The 21,092-nt window shown below is 28.2% G+C and overlaps 2 protein-coding genes, 1 long non-coding RNA gene and 1 pseudogene across 5 annotated transcripts in view; 3 read left to right on the top strand and 1 right to left on the bottom strand.

Annotated features, from left to right (window-relative positions):
• Zip102b (Zinc/iron regulated transporter-related protein 102B) overlaps positions 1-17,530 on the bottom strand; it is a 44,484-nt gene extending 26,954 nt beyond the window's left edge. The window contains exons 1-5 of one of the 3 annotated variants that reach the window (XM_072901467.1): positions 17,138-17,530; positions 16,900-17,026; positions 16,594-16,820; positions 16,342-16,476; positions 399-578 (exon numbers count right to left, since the gene is read on the bottom strand). In XM_072901467.1, coding sequence (XP_072757568.1) covers positions 543-578; positions 16,342-16,476; positions 16,594-16,820; positions 16,900-17,026; positions 17,138-17,233 — 621 coding nt within the window. In that variant the 5' untranslated portion in view covers positions 17,234-17,530 and the 3' untranslated portion in view covers positions 399-542. Of the gene's footprint in view, positions 1-398; positions 579-13,222; positions 13,378-16,341; positions 16,477-16,593; positions 16,821-16,899; positions 17,027-17,137 lie in introns of those variants that run through there. The other 2 variants (XM_072901468.1, XM_072901466.1) reach the window with 2 other exon arrangements.
• LOC140670299 (uncharacterized) lies at positions 9,843-10,332 on the top strand (the record flags this gene model as incomplete). Its single annotated transcript, XM_072900861.1, has 2 exons — positions 9,843-9,932; positions 10,007-10,332. Coding segments are annotated over 2 exons (162 nt in total), but the record flags the coding sequence as incomplete, so codon positions are not given.
• LOC140670736 (uncharacterized) lies at positions 10,401-11,543 on the top strand. The gene is made up of 5 exons (XR_012047608.1): positions 10,401-10,468; positions 10,556-10,696; positions 10,777-10,836; positions 10,924-11,026; positions 11,121-11,543. It is a non-coding gene; the product is annotated as an uncharacterized lncRNA (long non-coding RNA).
• Positions 17,531-17,677: 147 nt separating the features above from the next.
• LOC140670679 (uncharacterized) lies at positions 17,678-19,626 on the top strand (annotated as a pseudogene).
• The last annotated feature ends 1,466 nt before the right edge of the window (positions 19,627-21,092 follow it).

The following is a 21,092-nucleotide window of genomic DNA, read 5'->3' as shown; positions in this document are numbered from 1 at the left end:
ATTTACAAAATTAAACATGACGTTCATGTGACCTTCAAATAACTCTTCAAGGTCAAACTAATGGCCCCATCTTATGTCCCCCTAGAAACCATACAACTTTTGTCTGAAACATTTTTGTCTAAAACTTATGGATTCTGAAATATTTCAGTGGAAAGATTAAAATGGTCTACCCTGTATATATGTTGTTATAGCCTGAAAGGCTATACACTATAACACATATTATATTGACTAAGAATATCATATTACAAAGAATGCGATCACAGAACAATGTATTACGGTAGTATATTGCAATAATGCATAGCTAACAATAAGTAAAATTAAGTACGACAAGGCTGCGTAAAACAGCAAACCACACGCTAAATTAAGAGGTCACGAGAACGCGACGCAAGGATTTTCGAAAGAAAGCACCTGCTTTTGGAAACATGCCCTTGGGCTAAAACCTCCATCCGAGGGAAGAACAGATATTTAAACACATCCAGAGAAACAAAAGGTAACAGTCTTAGTAATCGAAGAATTACGAGTGTCAGATGTCCTGTCGTGAATCAGAAACCGAAGCAAGGCCCACGGCGTACGATAATCTGCGAAAAGAAAACAAGGACAAATGTCGAAACACGAGCGAATTCTGTAAACCAAGCCATTTTTGTAAGTAAAAGTCTTAAATCTCAAAACGTCTTCGAGCAAGTCTCGAGTTCCCTAACTCTAATTCAGTAACGATCCCGACAAATCCCGTGTCTCATAAGAGAAGCATAACAATGTATACAAATATATATATATATATATATATATATATATATATATACAAATAATAATAAATTAATTTTTAAACAGACATATTAAATTAGTATTATAAACATCGCATTTTATTGTTATTTCTTTTCTACAATATTGATTAACTATTTCGTACACTGTACGTTATTTCGTTTCAATCGATTCGATCTATTAAGGAAAAATTATAATATTATAACAAGAATATTGAGGAAATGATAATGTATAAATGATTTTATTCGTTTAATGCAAATTTAACAGCATTGTTTTTGAAGAATTTTTGTTCTAAGTCGTAATATACATCTCTTTTCAATTTGTATTAATATGTTAATAATCATATCTTTGGCTATCACTGCGTATTTTGACAGCTTGAATATTCATGAGTTCAGTAATATGAATAATTCTGCGTAACTTTATTCGTTAGATATAAATTTTATATTAAATTTATTTTTAATTAATTTAATTTAAAAAATTTTTTAAAATAGTAACATTTCTTTTAAGTATTTATTCTAAATTATATAATTCTATAAGTTAAATGTTTAGATGTATCAATATATGTTTACACTTTTAAATCGGCAGATCAATTTTTTTCAGTTTAATAAATGATATAGTGACAAAGGACTTCGCGAATTTGAAAATTCTGATTTTGATGAAACTTTGCACACATTTAAGAGAGGGGAGGGAAGGAAGTAAGTAGATGAATTTAAAAATTTTTAGGTGATGCCCAAAAATAGTTCTAAGGGATAAATTCATCCCTCATACTCTCTAAATTTCTTAGAATGATAATGCACTCAAAAAATTGAGTGATTCTCGAATCACTCAAATTAGAATGACTTTTCACATATACATATGAAGTGCATTTTCCCATTCTTTGTTGTAGAGTACATTGTTCACTCTGTAAAGTGGAGTGAATATGTGTACTTTATTTTATACAGTGAATATTTCATTCTTTGTAGTGTGAATAAAGATTTTCACTCGTAAAGAGTGAATAAAACAAGTGACATGCGTCCGCCAACGCCAGCCGCCGCGCCGGCGGGAACAGTTTCGTCTCGCCATTTGTTGTGCTACATGTGTGATAATATACGTCCCTTAATAAACGTGTGTGAAGTTGGCCTTAATAAGGATATATCAATCACATTTATAGATTATCATTTAAAGATATATCAACAAAATATGTCAATATTTCTTCCAGAAGTGTTTACAAGAATTTATGTAGTTTATTTGCTGATTTAATGTAATATATAAAGAATGTTTAGATTAGATTGAGTAAATTAGATTATGCAAGAAGATTATGTGTAAATCGAGATCTCACAGCATGTAGCCATACTATACTTTGTTATAGCTTTGTCATAAATTCAGTGATAAACAAGTAGTAACAATGAGAAATTAGTAGCAATGAGACATAATGATTTGTAGCTCGCAGAATCGGTAAGTACGACTACGTGCCATGAAAGATCTCGATTATATAATCATGTCTTGAAATAATAAATTTTCCTCTATTATTGGAGACTCTTAATAATACTGAAAAACTAAAAGAGTTTCTATTAAGCAGTGGAATCTCGGAAAACGCCGTCAATATTTTAAAAAGTAAGATTTGATTCAATTTGTAAATTATAATACACATAACAAGTATAATACAAAGTGTGACTGTGAATATATTGGGCAAGTTGCAAAAATTATGATGGATTTTGAAAAAATGATAGACCAAATAATTTTATTTAAAATTATGATTTATTCATATTAGTAAAGTCCTCATTATTTTTTACATCCATCGAGATTATTTATTATTTATTATTCGCAACGAAGAATGAATATATTTAATAAAATTATTTAATTCATTTTTCTATAAAATTATAAGTTATTAAAGTCGCTAGTATTTAATTATAAACAACGGGTTAATTAAAAACGACCTGACTAGCCAAAATTATTCAATTTATTTACACGACGTTTCGACCATATGGTTGTGGTCCTTTTCAAATGTTTCGTTTAAAAACTCATGCTGACATGACGTGTCTCCTTGTTTGTGTTCATCTCAAAATTAATAACCATTGTTTTTAACTAAGTGACATATTTAATTATTCCATCATTAAGTTCTACCTTTAAACATGTCCCATTGGATTCTTTCTTCTCTTTCTTAATTTACGTTTACACTTGAAAAGGACCACAACCATATGGTCGAAACGTCGTGTAAATAAATTGAATAATTTTGGCTAGTCAGGTCGTTTTTAATTAACCCGTTGTTTATCATTTTTCTATCATGAAATTTATCAAAACTTTTTATCTATAATATATGTTTAGCTTAATACAGTCGGACTTCTTATCCTACAACCCTCTTATGCTACGAAACCTCTTATTCTATGACGAAAAATCTTCTCATGCTACGACCGCGAAAGGAAAATTATACCCCCACTCTCAAATATTTGTCATAGTTTAGAACATAAGTAGTTTAAGAGGAAGATTCCGGGCCGAAAATCGAAAATGTCATAGGATAAGAGGTCCGACTATATTAATGGTTCCAATTTTAATATGTATTTTGAGTAAGATTATAAATATTTAATTTTTTGCACAAAGAGTAAAGCTAAAACATAATTCGTAATTAATATATTTAATATATATGTATACACAATTACGTTATGTTACAACGTTACAATTAATTCGAATTTTAATTTTATTTGTTCACATGCAATTTTTTATTTGTATTGCAGATACTCCAAACAGGGTTAAATTAAAATTAAAAAATTAAAAATTAAAATTAAAAATTAAAATTAAAAAATTTATTTTTGTAAAAATATACATATATACATATTTTGATTTATTTTCTTTTTAATTTAAAAGATAACTTTGAATATTACAATGACTTTACTTAAATGTTTTAAATGTGGAACATCATTATCCACAGTTAAACAATATTCTTTACATTTCCGTCGTTATCATGCTATTATGATTTGCAGATCTTACTCATCAGGCTTTTATGATAAACAAGAAAATTGTAATAAACATTTTTTAAGATTTGATTCTTTACTTCATCACATTAAAAAATGACATGTTGTCTCTGATGATATATGCAATTCAGGTACTCACTCATCCATCAAATCTAATTAATCCTAATATTTCAACAAAAATAGAAATACAATTATCAAAAGAAGAAATATATGAAAATAAAAATTATGATAATATTAATTTTCAAGAATCATTAAAAGAATTTGACCTCTCCAAGAGCGCACGAAAATTTATTACAAATTTAAGAATATTGTCTGATTTTATTGGTACAGCTATAACTACTATAACAAATGTAACACAATGTTTAGTTTCTAATATTTCTGATTTTATTCGTAAGAAAATGTTTAATTTTTGTAAAAAACAGAATATAAACATGGAATCTTCTGATATTCAAGAGTTATTAAATAAGTTTAATTTGAAAATTTATTTGAAAAAGCTGATACCTTACAAGATTAGATAAAAATAGTCAAGCAAACTTATCATTATATAGGTTAGGTATATAGACTGAGTCGAAATACCTCTTGAATTCAGCAATATTTTGATCGAAAAAAACAAAGGTAATTATCCAGAAGAGCTACCTCACCTCAGATTTTGATCAAAATAGGCTTATTCGACGCGTTTTGGCTCGAAACGAACGAATCTGGCAGAGATAATCGTCGCTCTGCCCCGCGAACCCAGATATTATTTGTTAAAAATGACAGATTTCACGATTAGGAAATCTGTCATACTGACTGAATCTAGCGATATGAGCATGCGTTGCGGTCACGCGCGCATGCGTTTTAGTAACTTACATAAAATTTTAAATAAATCCTTTTTAATTTTAATATGTAAACTTTTTTTATGTTGTTATGCAAGTTGCAAACTCATGTGGAGTCGTATATGTATTGCAAAGTACATGCTTAGATGGGAGTGCATAGGGGGACGGGGCGATGCCCCGTCCCCATAAAAAAATATGACAAAACTTGAGAGCGTAGAAACTACCAAGGCTGACAGTACTGTGGAAGTTTCAATGTAAAATCTTAATTCAACCTAATGTCCGAACTCTTACACTACATTTATAATTTTTTATTCATAATCTTACAAAATAAATACTGAATGCATCGATGCACGATTCATTGAGCCATTTGCCTAGCAGCGCTTCAGTCAAATAGTATTTGCTTAGAAAAATAGCATTGAAACTTCCACACAGTACTGTCAGCCTTGGTAGTTTCTACGCTCTCAAGTTTTGTTATATTTTTTTATGGGAACGGGGCGAAGCCCCGTCCCCCTATGCACTCCCATCTAAGCATGTACTTTGCAATACATATACGACTCCACATGGGTTTGCAACTTGCATAACATAAAAAAAATTTACATATTAAAATTAAAAAGGATTTATTTAAAATTTTATGTAAGTTACTAAAACGCATGCGCGCGTAACCGTAACGCATGGTCATATCGCTAGATTTAGTCAGTATGACAGATTTCCTAACCGTGAAATCTGTCATTTTTAACAATTAATATCTGGGTTCGCGGGACAGAGCGACGATTATCTCTGCCAGATTCGTTCGTTTCAAGCCAAAACGTGTTGAATAAGCCTATTTTGATCAAAATCTGAGGTGAGGCAGCTCTTCTGGATAATTATCAAAACAAATGTGGATACAGAAACAAATTTATATCTTTCAGTATATCCCAATTATTGAAACGTTGAAATTAATAATGTCTCACTCGTCGATGCAAAATTATGTTAATTCTGAACAAAACAATTCAGATGATAATTTACTTTTAACTTTTAAAGATGGAATCAGTTATAAACAACATTCATTTTTTCAACGATATCCAGATGCATTAAGAATACAATTGTATTATGATGATGTAGTTGTTAATAATCCATTAGACTCTAAAGTTTATTCTCACAAAATCGGAGCTTTTTATTTTGTAATTCAAAATTTGCCTTAATATATTAATTCTTTTTTAAGAGGAATTCATATTCTTAATTTGTGTCATACTGCTGATATTCAAAAGTATGGCATGAAAGCTGTACTTTAACCATTTTTGCAAAATTTAAATAAATTTTAAAGTGACGATGGTGTAAGTATTAAATACAATGGAATATTTTGTATTAAAAGCAAGTATTGCAGTTTGTGCTGATGGATTGGCTGCACATCAATTATTAGATTTTTAAATCCATCTGCTAAATATTTTTGTAGACTTTGCATGATCAACAGACGACTTCAAGAACAATAAAAATTAAAAAATTGTTCCTTTACGTATAAAATAATTATATAACAAACAATTAAAAGAAATAAGTAAACAACAAATATTTAAAAAAATTGAAAATTCTAAATCAAAGTCAGGTATTCTAGAAGATAGTGCATTATATTCTTCTCGCTCTTTTCATTGTACAAATAATTTTGTCTTTGACCCTATGCACGATATTTTAGAAGGTATCACACCGATGGAATTAAAATTGGTTTTATACCATTATAGTACTTGTGATGATTATAACTTTAACATAGATATATTCAACAACAGATTACATTTATTAAATATCAAAAAGATTATAAACTTTCACAAACTGCTGTACAAACCTGGTGTTTATAAAAAGTTTTTCCCTTTTTAGTTTCAGATTTAATACGTGAAAATGATAAATATCTATCGTTAATTTTAATATTGAATAAAATAAACGAAATAGTACTTCTGAATTGACACGTTCTATTTTGCCATATTTATCAGAATTAATGGAAGAACATAATTGTTTATTTCAAAAATTATTTCCAGCTATAAATCCAATTAATAAGCATCATCATTTAACTCACTACCTTCAATGTATATCTTCTTCTGATCCTTTACGTTGGTTAAATTGTTTACGATTTGAAGCAAAACATAATTTTTTTAAAAAATATGGATCTATTGTATGTAATTATAAAAATATTACAAAAACATTAATTAATTATTGTCAGTTATCTCAATGCGCAGTTTGGGGTATTAATGAAGAACCTAAAGGCAAATTAAAATATATCAATGAATCAAAAGTTTGTGTTAAAAATACTTATTCCTGACAGCAGTTATAGTATAACATGAACTATCAGGCTAAAGACAAAATTATTAAAGTTGATAAAGCAGAAATTTATAGTACAAAATATCGAAAAAGTTTATTTGTTACTATTGACAATGGTGTACAAGAAAATAGTGAAATTACATTTGATTGTATTGAAGAATTAATAATATTAAAAGTTGATTAGCTGCGATTATGGTATGAAGAATGGCAGTATCTTGGTTATAATAAATTATTAAATGCATACCATATATATCCTAAATTAGATTCATTTAGATTTATCAACACTGATGAGTTATGTGATCTGAAACCATTTGCATTATGGATTGATTTTAAAACTAATTTATCTTATATTGTTCTTTATCATATATTATTATAAAAATGCTTTATAGTTATAGCTTTTGTATATAGTCATAATTTATTTTTTTATCTTTTATTTATATAACGCTCTACATATATTAAAATTTTAATTCGTGTAAATATCATATAGGTATATATGTATATATACAGGGTGTCCCCGAATTGGCGGATCAACTCTCGTGGGTAGATAGAGCGTGTTAAACTGAAGAGAAAAATCTTATATCATTTTGCTAAATTCGCAATAATTAATAAGATATAAATTAATAAAGATCGGCCAATCCATGCCAGTATAAGCGCACGGCGCGAAGAAACCTCCCAGTTGTTACTTGATACTAGGCGTGCGGCAAGACATAAACGCAGAACGCACTGTACGTGTCTCTTTAAGTACGCCCTTTGTACGTTCTTTGTACGTCCTTTGTAGAGCGCTACGCCTACTGTCTCGCCGCGCGCCTAGTATCAAGTAACAAGTAGGAGGCTTCTTCGCGCCGCGCGCTTATCCTGGCATGTATTGGCCGATCTTTATTAATTTATATCTCATTAATTATTGCGAATTTAGCAAAATGATATAAGATTTTTCTCTTCAGTTTAACACGCTCTATCTACCCACGAGAGTTGATCCGCCAATTCGGGGACACCCTGTATATATACATATAATATCGTTCGCTGAGCGTTTTTAATTAATAGTTTAATAATAATTATTGCGCAAATCGCAAAATGATACAGGACTTTTCTGTTCAGAATAACTCTCTACCTTCCCTTAAAGGGTGTTGCGCGAGCTATCGGACACCCTGTATATATATATATATATAGTTAATAGCGAGTTTAATGTCGTTCAACTAATCTAAACATTATAATTTACGAGTATCATAAATTAATAAATATCGGCCAATACGTGCCAGGATAAGCGCGCGACGCGAAGAAGCCTCCTACTTGTTACTTGATACTAAGCGCGCGGCGAGACAGTAGGCGGAACGCTCTACAAAGGACGTACAAAGAACGTACTGAAAAATATACATACAGTGCGCGCTGCGTTTATATGTCTCGCCGCGCGCTTAGTATCAAGTAACAACTGGGAGGTTTCTTCGCGCCGCGCACTTATACTGGCATGGATTGGCCGATCTTTATTAACTTATATCTCATTAATTATTGCGAATTTAGCAAAATAATATAAGACTTTTCTCTTCAGTTTAATATACTCTATCTACCCACGAGAGTTGATCCGCTAATTCGGGGACACCCTGTATATACAAAGTGTCCGGTAATAATCGCCCCACCTCTTTAGGACTAATAGAGCAGGTCAAACTGAACATAAAAATCCTCTGCCATTTTGCGATTTGCGCAATAATTATTATAATATTAATTAAAAACGCTCAGCGTATGAGCGCGCGCCGTATATAGCACTCAGCATATGCTGAGCGTTTTTAATTAATATTTTAATAATTATTGCGCAAATCACAAAATGATAGAGGACTTTTATGTTCAGTTTGACCTGCTCTATTAGTCTTAGAGAGGTGGGGCGATTATTACCGGACACTTTGTATGTATATATAATATTATTCGCTGAGCGTTTTTAATTAATAGTTTAATAATTATTGCGCAAATCGCAAAATGATACAGGACTTTTGTGTTCAGAATAACACTCTCTACCTTCCCTTAAAGGATGTTGCGTAAGCTATCGGACACCCTGTATATACATCGCATATATCTTACTTTTTAATCAATCTAACTGTATAAGCTTGCTTAATATAAAATTATATTATAAATGATATGAGAATTGTGACGATATCAAGATATGAAGACATGAAGAAATCACAGTGTAATCAGTACATGTCTGGCATATTTATTATTAAATTGTTTCTAATTTTGTAAATATATTTTTTTATAAGTCATATTATGTCTTTATTTTAGATGAAGGAATTGATGATTACGCTTTCACGGCGTAACTGAAACTGATCTAAAAGAATTAAAAATAAAGACTAGCCCAAGGAAAAGAATATTAAATTTAATTAATTCTTGCAATATAATATGGTAAGAGTTAAAGTTATTCTTATATATTATATTTAGTACAAATTATTAATTATACATATGATTGAAAGATTTCACAGGAATTATTACTTGATGAAGTATTACTGCAATTAAATATTGGGCAGAACAAATGTAATGAAAATATGCAAAAATAAAATACTACTTTATCTATGGCAGAAAACATTATTTTAATTATGACAGAAAACACTTTAACTACGATAGAAAATACTAATTCAAAATGCTAAAAATACTAGTTTCTCTTGAAAATAATAGCTAGGAGATATATAAAAAAATTTAGTTTATATATATATATATATATATATATATATATATATATATATTTAATATCTAAATTAAAAATTTTATTACATATAACTGTTATTTACAGACATATAAAGATTCAAATAAGTTTGATATTAGATCTTGGATTAAAGAAAATGAGAAAGAATCTAAAAGAAAATCATCCCTTATTAATATTTTAAATTCAGGTATTATTCACCTTGTTGACAGGCAAGAACTTATAAGAATTTCTTGCGCAGGTTTAATAAAAATTAATAATAACAGCTTGTAAGTAATTACGATATTCTTATTAATTTATTGTCTAAACATTATTTGCATGTATAGATATGATCGTATTTATTTTTCGTGTTAAAAATATCCGTCACATGAATTAAAAACTGAATTAGCGAAGCAAATTGTTGCACAATTTTCAAAACTTAGATCAACTCTCTCTGAAAATGGCTATGTAAGTAGATTTTTTATTTCAAAATTGAAATACAATTAGAATTCAAACTTATTTTCTAGTTACGTTGGTTTTAGAAACATTTTTATGATAACAAAACAAATCAAGGTTTTATAGAATATCAACGAAAAACTATGAGAAAACATTAGTCCATCAAAGAAAAAAAGATCTGTTTCAAAAGAATCAAAAGTAAAAAGAAACAAAGATATTAAGAAATATAAATCAAAGTAATTATCTGGAAGAAAATATATTTACATTAAAGGTAAATATAATATAATTAAATACAATTAAAATGAGAGAGGGGTGTATCAGTAATTATTACTTGTCATATTGGGTTGCTGAACTTGCTTTAAAAATGCCGAACTGAACAAATAAAAATTATATATTTGGACTAAGTGATGAAACGACATGTAATCGCCAAAGACAGATTAAAGAATCTGTATAATTTTATTAATTATTTTAAAGAATCTGGTCAAGAACTGACATTAAGTGATATTTTGATAATGTATCCACTTTTTAAGGATTATAATGGCAAATTGGTAAAATAGGTTTTTATTTTATCAATTTTATTTCTTTCTTAAATTTTTAATACAAAAATGTTTTCTATTATGTTATGTTTTTTGTAGATTCAGAGAGAAATTTTAGCTGAGTTTCCAGATAATGATACATTTTTGGTCCAAATTATTATCTTCTATGTACTGAGAATTTTGCAATATTGTTCTATGAACAGACACCAGATTTACTACTACATGTTAATAACATTGAAGGTAATAAAATAATTTAGAAAATCTATAAAATATTTTTTGAGTACATACATATTTTAATAACCATTATTTTGTTTATACAGATAATATGAAAGTTTTGACTTTGTTACCGAATCTACTGCTATCTCCTAATTATATCAAACGTAAAAAACTATACATAAATATTTACATATACATATATATTTTTTTAATTCAATAAAAATATAATTTAATACGAAAAAAATTTTTAGGACAAAGAGACAGCACCAATAAAAAAGAAAGGGACTCAGTGGAACATAGAGTTTTATGTTCAAGATTAACATCTCACATAAAAGTTTACTTATATTTAAAAGTGTATGCATTTAATTTAAACTGTATCATTTTAATTAGTAAAGCATTTTTGTTCAATAATCAAAAAATATTCTTTTCTTAATATTTATACTTTCAGGCACAAGATAATTTATTTTCAGATAAGTGCTCATAAAATGGCAAAAATAGAAACGTGCAACCTTATTTAATATGTGTTAAAAGTACTGAAGAAAGAAATGGAAGATACAATATTATATTAAGGCAGATAATCATCTGATCAAAACTGGAAGCAATGATTTGCAAGCTTTGGATGTTTTGTTAAAGCTGCACTATTGTTTTGACATACATTTTTCTCCAAATTTAATTCATTTTTATAATTTTATTATTGGTTGTATACTACATTTAACACAACCCAAAGCATGTTGCATAGCATTTGTTACTCTGAAAAATTTATCAACAGAAAACAGAATTATTTTACATGAGTAAGTAAATAGAGTGTGTGTATGTGTGTGTGTGCGTGTGTGTGTGTCATGCGTGTGTATGTGTGTGTGTGTAGGAAAATATTTTAAAGGTTTTAAAAATTTACTTTTTATTTTAGTTTACTTATTAAAAATATACATTTATTATAATATACAAATGTATATACTATTCAATTAAAGAATCTATTATTGTTATCCAACACTTCAAATTCATTTTAATTCCACGTTTATAAAATTTTAAGATAAACTTATAAGAAGTTTGATAAAGTTTTGCAAACCTTTATATGAAAAAAGATTTTATTAGAGAAATAATAAATATTAATTACTTTTACCAGATCATCTGATAATGATGATAAAGAAATTTAAAATATATTTAATTCCCTCTCATGCAAATATTAATATTCATAAAATATAATATTATTCATTATAAATTTATTTTAACAATTATAGCATGTTTTATAAAAATTATTATATTATTATATTTAATTTAGTATGATAGTTATTGAATTTATATGTATAAAAATTATATGTTCAAATCATTTTAATATAAGAAAGAACGTTTTCTTATAAATTTATTATAATATATATATTATAATAAATTTTTAGTTGTTACTATAATATATATATTATAATAAATTTATAAGAAAACGTTCTTTCTTAACTTGTATTATATTTTTTTTACAGATTTTTCATTTATCTATATTCTTTTATTTTTTAAAAATATTATTTTAGTTCCAGGGTTTAGTTTTTCGTCTCAGTCATCTCAATTTTTCCATTATAAGCAAGAAAATATATATTCCAAATTGTATGAAATATACATTGAAAGATAATATCCATAAAATAGTTCTTCCGATCAGTAAAGAGATTGATATAAAGTATATTTTGAAAATTTTCCTTTTGCTTTAGTAATTAATAAATAGCCATAAAATTAGCATGACATGTAATCTAATTTTGTCATCTTTTGTCACTGTTAATTTTACTTTCTTATTAAAAAAAAACTTTTTAGTAATAATATTTTATTAATCGACTTACTACAATTGAATGCAAATGACTTTTTAAGAACACATCTTTTTATTTTAACATATTTCATAAGATTTATATAAGCGAATACGTTTTTTCTTGCTTTTAACTTCATACATCTATATATGACTGTAACAAGAAAAAGAGATTTAGCCAGCTCTCACACTAACATGCTACGTGTGAATTGCAGCTTCGATTAGTTGAAGCAACAAACAATGACACTATTTTTCATTTTAACTGATCAAAGTTTCACGTTGCATATTATCTCAGTGTGAAAGTGCGTTGGTTTAGAATTAAGATTTATACTTTCTAAGAGTGAATCTGTTCACTCATAACAATTGAATGAAAAATTCACTTGACGAAATAGTGAAGATTTTTTTCCCTGAGTGAATTATTCACTTCAAAACGAGTAACGCATTTACTCTAGTTCAAAATTAAAACAGTCACTTTTATGAAAAGTGAATTTTCACTATTCACGAGTGGCAGTATTTTCACTCTTGCTTGAAGTGAATATCTACTCCTTTGGAGTTATATTTCACTCTAAAAAATTTAGAGAGTATGTAGAGCGACTTTTCTTTTTGCTCGATATATCTCGAAAACTATTCGAGATATAAAAAAATGTTTCATACAAAAGTTTTATGGTAAACTTCTATTTAACCACATTAATAAAATTTTGAAAAAGTTATTCTTTTTTCAAAGATTTTTGAAAAATTGTTTTCAAAATTTTATTAATGTGGTTAAATAGAAGTGTTTTTACCCTAAAACTTTTTTACGAATAAAATTTTTTATATCTTGACTATCATGAACATAACTTTCTCAAGATATATCGAAAAAAGCGAATAGCCGCTCTACATATGATGGATGGTTTCACCTCTTGAAACTATTTTTGAGCATCATCTGAAAATTGTTAAATTCATCTATTAATCCCTTACATGTGTCTAAAGTTTTATCAAAGTAAAAATTTTCGTGAGATTCTCTTAAAGTTTTATATAGTCAAAGGAGAAATTTGTCTGCACGACGCTTTTATTTACTTTTAAAAAATCTTACAATTTTTGTAATCACATCTAGACACTATCTCTCGCTTATTATAAACATTTATTTAAAATTTAAAAATTTTTCTATTATTGTATTTTTTCTAAAATTTATTTTTTGTATCTATTATATAAAGAATATCTATTGCATTATAATATTATAAAATAAAGATATACTTTTACTCTGAATATAATAATTCTTTAAATAATATTGTAATAATTATTGGCAACTAAAAATTTCTAAAATAAGCTATGTATGTGTATATTATACAGGATTTCCTCTAATTAGAGTTAGAATAACTCTTTTTTTTTTTTTTATGATATGAAAAAAACTCAAAGGTGAAAACTGCTCGATTCAAAAGGACTAATAACAAGCAAAAATCTTTTTTTATCATGTTTTATGAGATTTCAAGGTCATAAACATTTTTTAAAATAAGATCGCATATTTTCATTATGCATAGTGATGTTGCTTATAAAAAAACAAATTCAACATAGAATATGTTGACCTTCACATAAAAACAGTAATAAAATTTATTGTATTTTTCAGTATAAAGATGTACTTTTTAAAAAGGTTTTTTTATAAAGTCCACTTGCAGAATCTCTCAATTTTAGGATTTTTAATTTAGCTTGGTAGTCTCAATGTATGTACATACATGCAATAGAATATTTTTATTTAAAATATGTTTACAAATATTCACAACACAACAATTGTACACAGAAAGACAACTTGGCCTACAAAGTTCTAGTCTCAACAATTTAAAAAATAGACAAAGATTCTGTGAACGAAAAGGAAATCTAGATGTACCTTTAAAAAAAATCTAAAACTGTAGCTTTTTTAAAAAGTACATCTTTGTGCTGAAATATATAATAAATATTACAGGTTTTTTTCTTTTTTTCTTTTTTTTTTTTTTTTTTTTTTGCTAAACGTGATTTTTTTGTTTCAAAATCGTTTGAATCACAAATAAACATATCCTATATAGTTCAATTATAATTAATCTTAGATTAATTAGTCATATTATGTAAAAAAAACATTTAGTTTGTATATGTACATATATTACTGTATGTAACAAGTTAAAAATTTATCAACACTTAATAAATAATTATAATAATAATATAGAGTTTTATTTAAAATAATTGTGCTATATTGCCATTTTTTAAAAATAAAAATAAAAAAGTCAAAATATTCTTGTTGTTTAGTGAAATATTTTATCATTTATAAAATAAGACATCATGTATGTATATGTACATTCACTATATAATATGTACAAGCTATAAAAAAATATTACATGTTTTAAGAGCAAATAGTATTAATCAAAACTAAAAAAATAAGTCTAATATCATTGATTCTATATTTAATATGTTCGAAAATTTAAGCTAAGCTTTTTTGGCCTTCTTCACCGCAACAACTAAACATTTACACATAATTAAAAATGATCACAATACTCATGAATTTACATAGAGAGTCTTTAACAAGCGTTTCAAACAAAAACAATATCGATAAAGTTTGTTAATTTACTGTATGCACCTAAGAACTATGGATCGAAGACATGTAGATTCAAACCCCTGGTCTACCAACTAGGGAGGAGACACGTGTTTATTACGAACATGATTTTTAGTATATTATCCTCTCACATCTATGTAAATCCATGACTATTGCCATCATTTTTAATTATGTGTAAATGTTTAGTTGTTGCGCTGAAGAAGGCCAAAAAATTTGGCCGAAACGTTCGCCGCTTTTATATAAAATGTCATATACGTTTTTTACAATTGTGTACACGCTTATTTATATTGATTTACTTGTGTCAGTTATCGGAACAATGACAATAACTTTTGTACTATTCCAACACAATTAGAGCACTGTACAAATAAGATTTTGCTCACCAATTACTGAGTTTGGCTCCTATTGTCCATTTTTCTTAACTCAATTTATTAACAATACAGAGCCTCTTAATTTACTCTTATTATAAATATATTTATTTTTTAACAAATATTAAATAAATTTATTGTAATTAATAAATAAACTGTCCATTATATGTTTTTATCTTTTATTATCACATATATTTTTTATAAACATCTCCTTTAAAAAAAAAATATAAAAATATAAAAAATTAAATAACATCTTAAAAATCATATTGAATTATTCAATAAAATTTTTATTAATATTAAAACTATAAATATTTAAATTAAATTTAGACAAGATTAGTTTATTGAAGAATGTAATCTAATCTTGCATAATATTAACTTGCAGTCATTAATATAAATATTCTCTATAATAGAAATAGAAATATTACAAGTCACTAGTGGTTTTTAAAACACAGTGTAATATCTTAAATATCGACCTGAGTGGCAAAGGATATTTATTTAATTTTTATGATATACATGTTACATGACGTTTCGACCCTTGGTTTGAGTCTTCTTCAGATGTTAGAGTTCTAAAAAATTAAATAAATATCCTTTGCCAGTCAGGTCGACGCTTAAGATTATTACACTGTATTCTTTATATTTTGTAATTATTTAAATATATGTACTTCTTAACAAAATTTTTAACAAATAATTTTATTTTATTTTTTGAATTATGTGTAATAATTATTTATTTACTTATTTAGAATAAATTGGAAAATCATTTTATTAAAATTTTTCCATAAAAAGAAAAAAAGTATATCTAAAATGGATGAATTAATTCATAAAAATGCTCTTATTACAAGATTCAACACAAACATACAAAACGTATTAACATAATATTTCCATACAATATTATTATATAAAACTTGTATGTGTATAAATATGTTATAAAAATGATTATGACAAATATATATTTTGCATTACTCACCTTTCCAATTCCAAAATATGTTACAAGTGCAAGACATGGTGCCGCAAGAGAGAAAATTAATAAATGTTTACTTATTTTCTTTCTATCTACACCTTCATGAAGAAGAAATGATACAAGTCCAAATGCAGCTGGTGCCTATAAAAAATAATTTATTATTTAACAATGAAGAAGATAGTAATACAATTATACTTTTAATTATATTTTTATGAAATGTTTGCTAATTGCTAAAACATAATATAATTAAAATCTTACTTTATGCAACATTATTGCAAAAAAGACTATCACTTCAACATCAGCTTGAGATGTAGTAGCAGCAGCTCCTAATGCAACTCCGTCAACTGCTGCATGTACTATAAGACCTAAAGTTGCTGTAATACTTTTTTGTCTTCCTCCACTTTTTCTGGCTGAACATTGATCAATCAAAAGCATAAATACAAAACCAAGTATTAAACTAATTCCAATTAAAGAATGTAAATCACCTGTAAAAACAAAAGTACTATATATACGATATATCAATTTCATGAAATTTAGTGATCAATAAATACATAGTTTACATACTATATAATCCTTTTTCATTGACAATTCCACCAGTAAATAATGCTCTTATACCCTCAGGTATAATCACTGCTAGTGCAGTACCAACAAGAAGTCCTGCTCCTAATATTGATACTAACTGTAACTTGTCCTAAAGAAAGCACATATTATGTATGATTTGCAACAAAGTACATTGTGTGTGATGACACATACAATTTTATACATAAAATATTCCGTTATTTCTTATGAGAAATTATCTTACTTCAGACAAATTTATGACTAATGGTAATGATCCAGCTACACAAGAGCCAACAAACATAACAAGAGAAAGCATCCATAGTATTGCTCTCTCTTCCATTTTTGTTTAATATAGATAGAAGTTATTAATTTTCAACATTATTATGTTATCAATAAATAAAATATACGTGTCAAATATCAAGTAAATGAGTAATCGTCAATCATAAATTATAAATTTGCAGTCATACATTAATCTATCATGCTAATGCAATAATTTTTATGGTAGATAAAAATATAGATAAGATATTATTCACTGATTTATATACAATAGTCATTGAAATTGATTAATTAAACCACAAAAATCGACAAAACCAACAGAAGAATTCTGAATATTCCAAGCTCTGACTTTATTCTTAAGCATAGACATAAAATATATAGACAGAACTACAGACAGATAGGGCTATCGCACACAAAATGCATAAGCTGAATGTGCATAGCATAAGATCGTATGTACCAATGAGTATCGAGCATTAAGGTCGTCGCACACACTTTTACATAACGCATAATGCATATACATAAGGAATTCGATTGGTTGAATTCCTTATGCATGTGTTATAGACCAGGGTTGGGAAGTAACGCGTTTCTTGTAACGCAGTTACCGTTTACAGTTACTTTTTTTTGGTAACGAAGTGGTAACGGCGTTACTATTTTTTTCTGTAACTGTAACGGTAACGTAGTTACATTTTTTTAGTAACAGTAACGAATTTAAGAGTTACTTTTATCGTTACTTTGTATCTATTTATGTCATATTGTCAAATTTTCGTATCGACCGATATTAATAGGCTTATACTTTACACCGATATATTTGACCCTCTAACTACTGGCCAATCACAACCAGTTTTCCTAGCATTGATTGGCATCGACATTTAGAATGGACTGAGCATTGCGATAGTCAAGCGCACGTCCGCTATCGAGAGAGAGAAACTACAGCTGAGGCCTCTTCTGTCTCTTTTGTTAGCATCTCATTAGTTATTTTGTTACTGGAAGGAGATAAAATAATCAATGAGATGCTAGCAAAAAAGACAGACATAGGCCTCAGCTGTAGTCTCTCTCTCTCTCTCTCTCTCTCTCTCTCTCTCTCTCTCTCTCTCTCTCTCTCTCTCTCTCTCAGTCAGTCAGTCAGTCAGTCAGTCAGTCACACACGCGCACGCACGCACAAGCGCACACGCGCGCGCGCACACACTCACACACACACACACACACACACACACACACACACACACACACACACACACACACACACACACACACACACACACACACACACACACACACACACACACACACACACACACACACACACACACACACACACACACACACACACACACACACACACACACACACACACACACACACACACACAGAGAGAGAAAGAGAGAGAGAATATGTATCATATAGAAACAAAACTTATTTATTTGTTGTTATAATAGATGGAATTCAACTTTTGATTCCGTACATCAATTGGTAACTCTTTTGAAAACTGGTTCAGAGAAAATAAACCAATGTTTGGATTATTGCAATTTTCAGAGATTGACAAGTAACGAAATACAATTTTTAAATGAATATTGTCAGGTAAATATGCACATATAAAATTTAACAATATATAATATGAATAACAGAATACATGTATAAACGATAAAAAAATGTATTTCTTTATGTATGTATTTTCTTGGATTAAGTGGTGGAACCGTTGGCAAAGGCACTAGACATTTTACAAAGCGACATGGGAATGTATATGGGATATTTGTTACCTGCTTGAACAGTTTACGAGAAAAATTAGAAAATATGACAAACTTGACAGATTGCTACTCATTAGTTGCAGTCATTCAGTAAGGTTTACATCAAAGATAATTTGTTAATTCATTTAATTATAAGTTAAAGATTAAAAAAATATAGAGTATTCGTATCGTAAAAACACATTAAAAAATATGCACATTTAGTATCTAATATTATATAATATTACATATTTTATTTTAAATTTTAGATTTTGTACAACATTTGAAAAAAAGGAATTAATAATCGCAAGTTGCCTACATCCGAAATTCAAATTAAATTGGTTAACTGGAGGGGGAAAAAAAAGTTAGCTTAAAGCTTCTTGGAAGATTTGTTAGACATTCGCTCCAATGAAAATTGTCCAAACTTAAATAAAAATGATACGACGATTTTTTTACCTTTCATCGGCAATCGACATCAATTCCGGAGTTTGGAGAAGAAGAACTTCAGCAATTTTTAAAATCAAAAAGATCTGATGTTGAACTATTAAAAGACTTTCCGAAATTAAAAAAATTATTTATTCAATTTAATACGGCTTTACCAAGCAGTGCATCTATGGAAAGATTGTTTAGTATTGGTAATTCTGTATTATCACCTTATAGAGGTCGCTTAAACGATGATATTGTACTATATCAACTTTTATTAAAAATTAATAAAAAAATATCAATAAAATATTAAACTTAACATATATTTTGCGATTTAAATAATTCTATATATCCTATATCCAGATAATCCTTATAATTACATGCATTTAAAGAATAATTATAAGTTTAAAATTATGGTGATAAAATTTTTAAACATAAAATTGAAGATAAAGTTTTATTTGCTTTATTTCATTTCCTGTTAGTATTAAAAAAGTAACGAGAAAAGTAACGAATTGTTACTTTTTGAGTAACGGTAACGGTAACTAGTTATTTTTGATAATAAGTAACTAATAATGGTAACTAGTTACTATTTTGACTCGGTAACGAGTAACGGTAACTAGTTACTTTTTAAAAGTAACTTTCCCATCCCTGTTATAGACCAATCAGTTTCCTTATGTATGTGCATTATGCGTTATGTAAAAGTGTGTGCGGCGGCCTTTAAGTCGCCATATTGATTTACATAGGCCTTGTTTACACCGATAAACTTTGGAACGTGTATTAAATATTATTGGCCAATCACAGCTATTCCATTCTTTAGAAAAATGGCTATGATTGGCTAGTATAGTACTTAGTACGCGTTCAAATGCTCGGTGTAAACAAGGCTGTAGGCTGCGTTCCGATATTCACTGCCAGTACTGAAAATTTATAATATACATGACAAATTATAGATTTTCAGTACTGACCATAGAGATATTAAATATAGAGTACGGGAGGGGGCCGGGAACGCGATAACGAAATAGAAAGAAAACGCTGCATATAGGCCCCTGCTGTCCTCGTCTATCGTGCATGCGCGTTATAAAAATATTACTTTTGTTATTCTGTGAGCAAAGGAGAAGGGCACTTGTATCAGCTTGCGCATGCGCGATAGACAAGGACAGCAGGGGTCCATATGTAGCGTTCTCCTTCTATTTTGCTATCGCATCCACTCATGAGCTAGCATAGCACTCCCGTACTTTATATATAATGGCTGCGTTCAGCAGAGAAAGTAAATCAGTGAGCGCTTAGTGATTCTTTATTGTGATTGGTTCTTGTATTTAGATCTTCGTTGGATCTAAGTGCAGAAACTAATCACAATAAAGAATCTAAGCGCTCACTAATTTACTTTCTCTGCTGAACGCAGCCATTATCTCTATGGTACTGACAGTGAATAGGTTTATTTTTTATTCCTGTGGACCTATTCTATAACTTTTTAACGCATGCGTTATAAGGCTCATAACGCGCGCTTTACGATTTCGTATTCCGTAAGTACATTTAACACAAGATGTAATGGGTCATCTACAATGGCCGTAGAACGTAAGGTCGCAAGCAAATTGACCAATGACAGTCAAGCATTTTCGAAAATTTGTTTTTAAAGGAATACTTTTTTTCTAGGCTTCTAAGCTCATTTCTAAAAGTTCCCAAATATTCTTTTATGCAATTCTGAGAGGAGAGAACCTATTTTATTTTATATATATAATTGCAACTTTTATATTAAGTAAATATATTGTTTTGTTAGGTTAG

Source organism: Anoplolepis gracilipes, chromosome 10 (assembly GCF_047496725.1).
Source record: "Anoplolepis gracilipes chromosome 10, ASM4749672v1, whole genome shotgun sequence".
Classification (NCBI taxonomy): domain Eukaryota; kingdom Metazoa; phylum Arthropoda; class Insecta; order Hymenoptera; family Formicidae; genus Anoplolepis; species Anoplolepis gracilipes.
The sequence above is the reverse complement of the archived record's forward strand: the minus strand, read 5'-3'. Positions and strand labels throughout refer to the sequence as shown.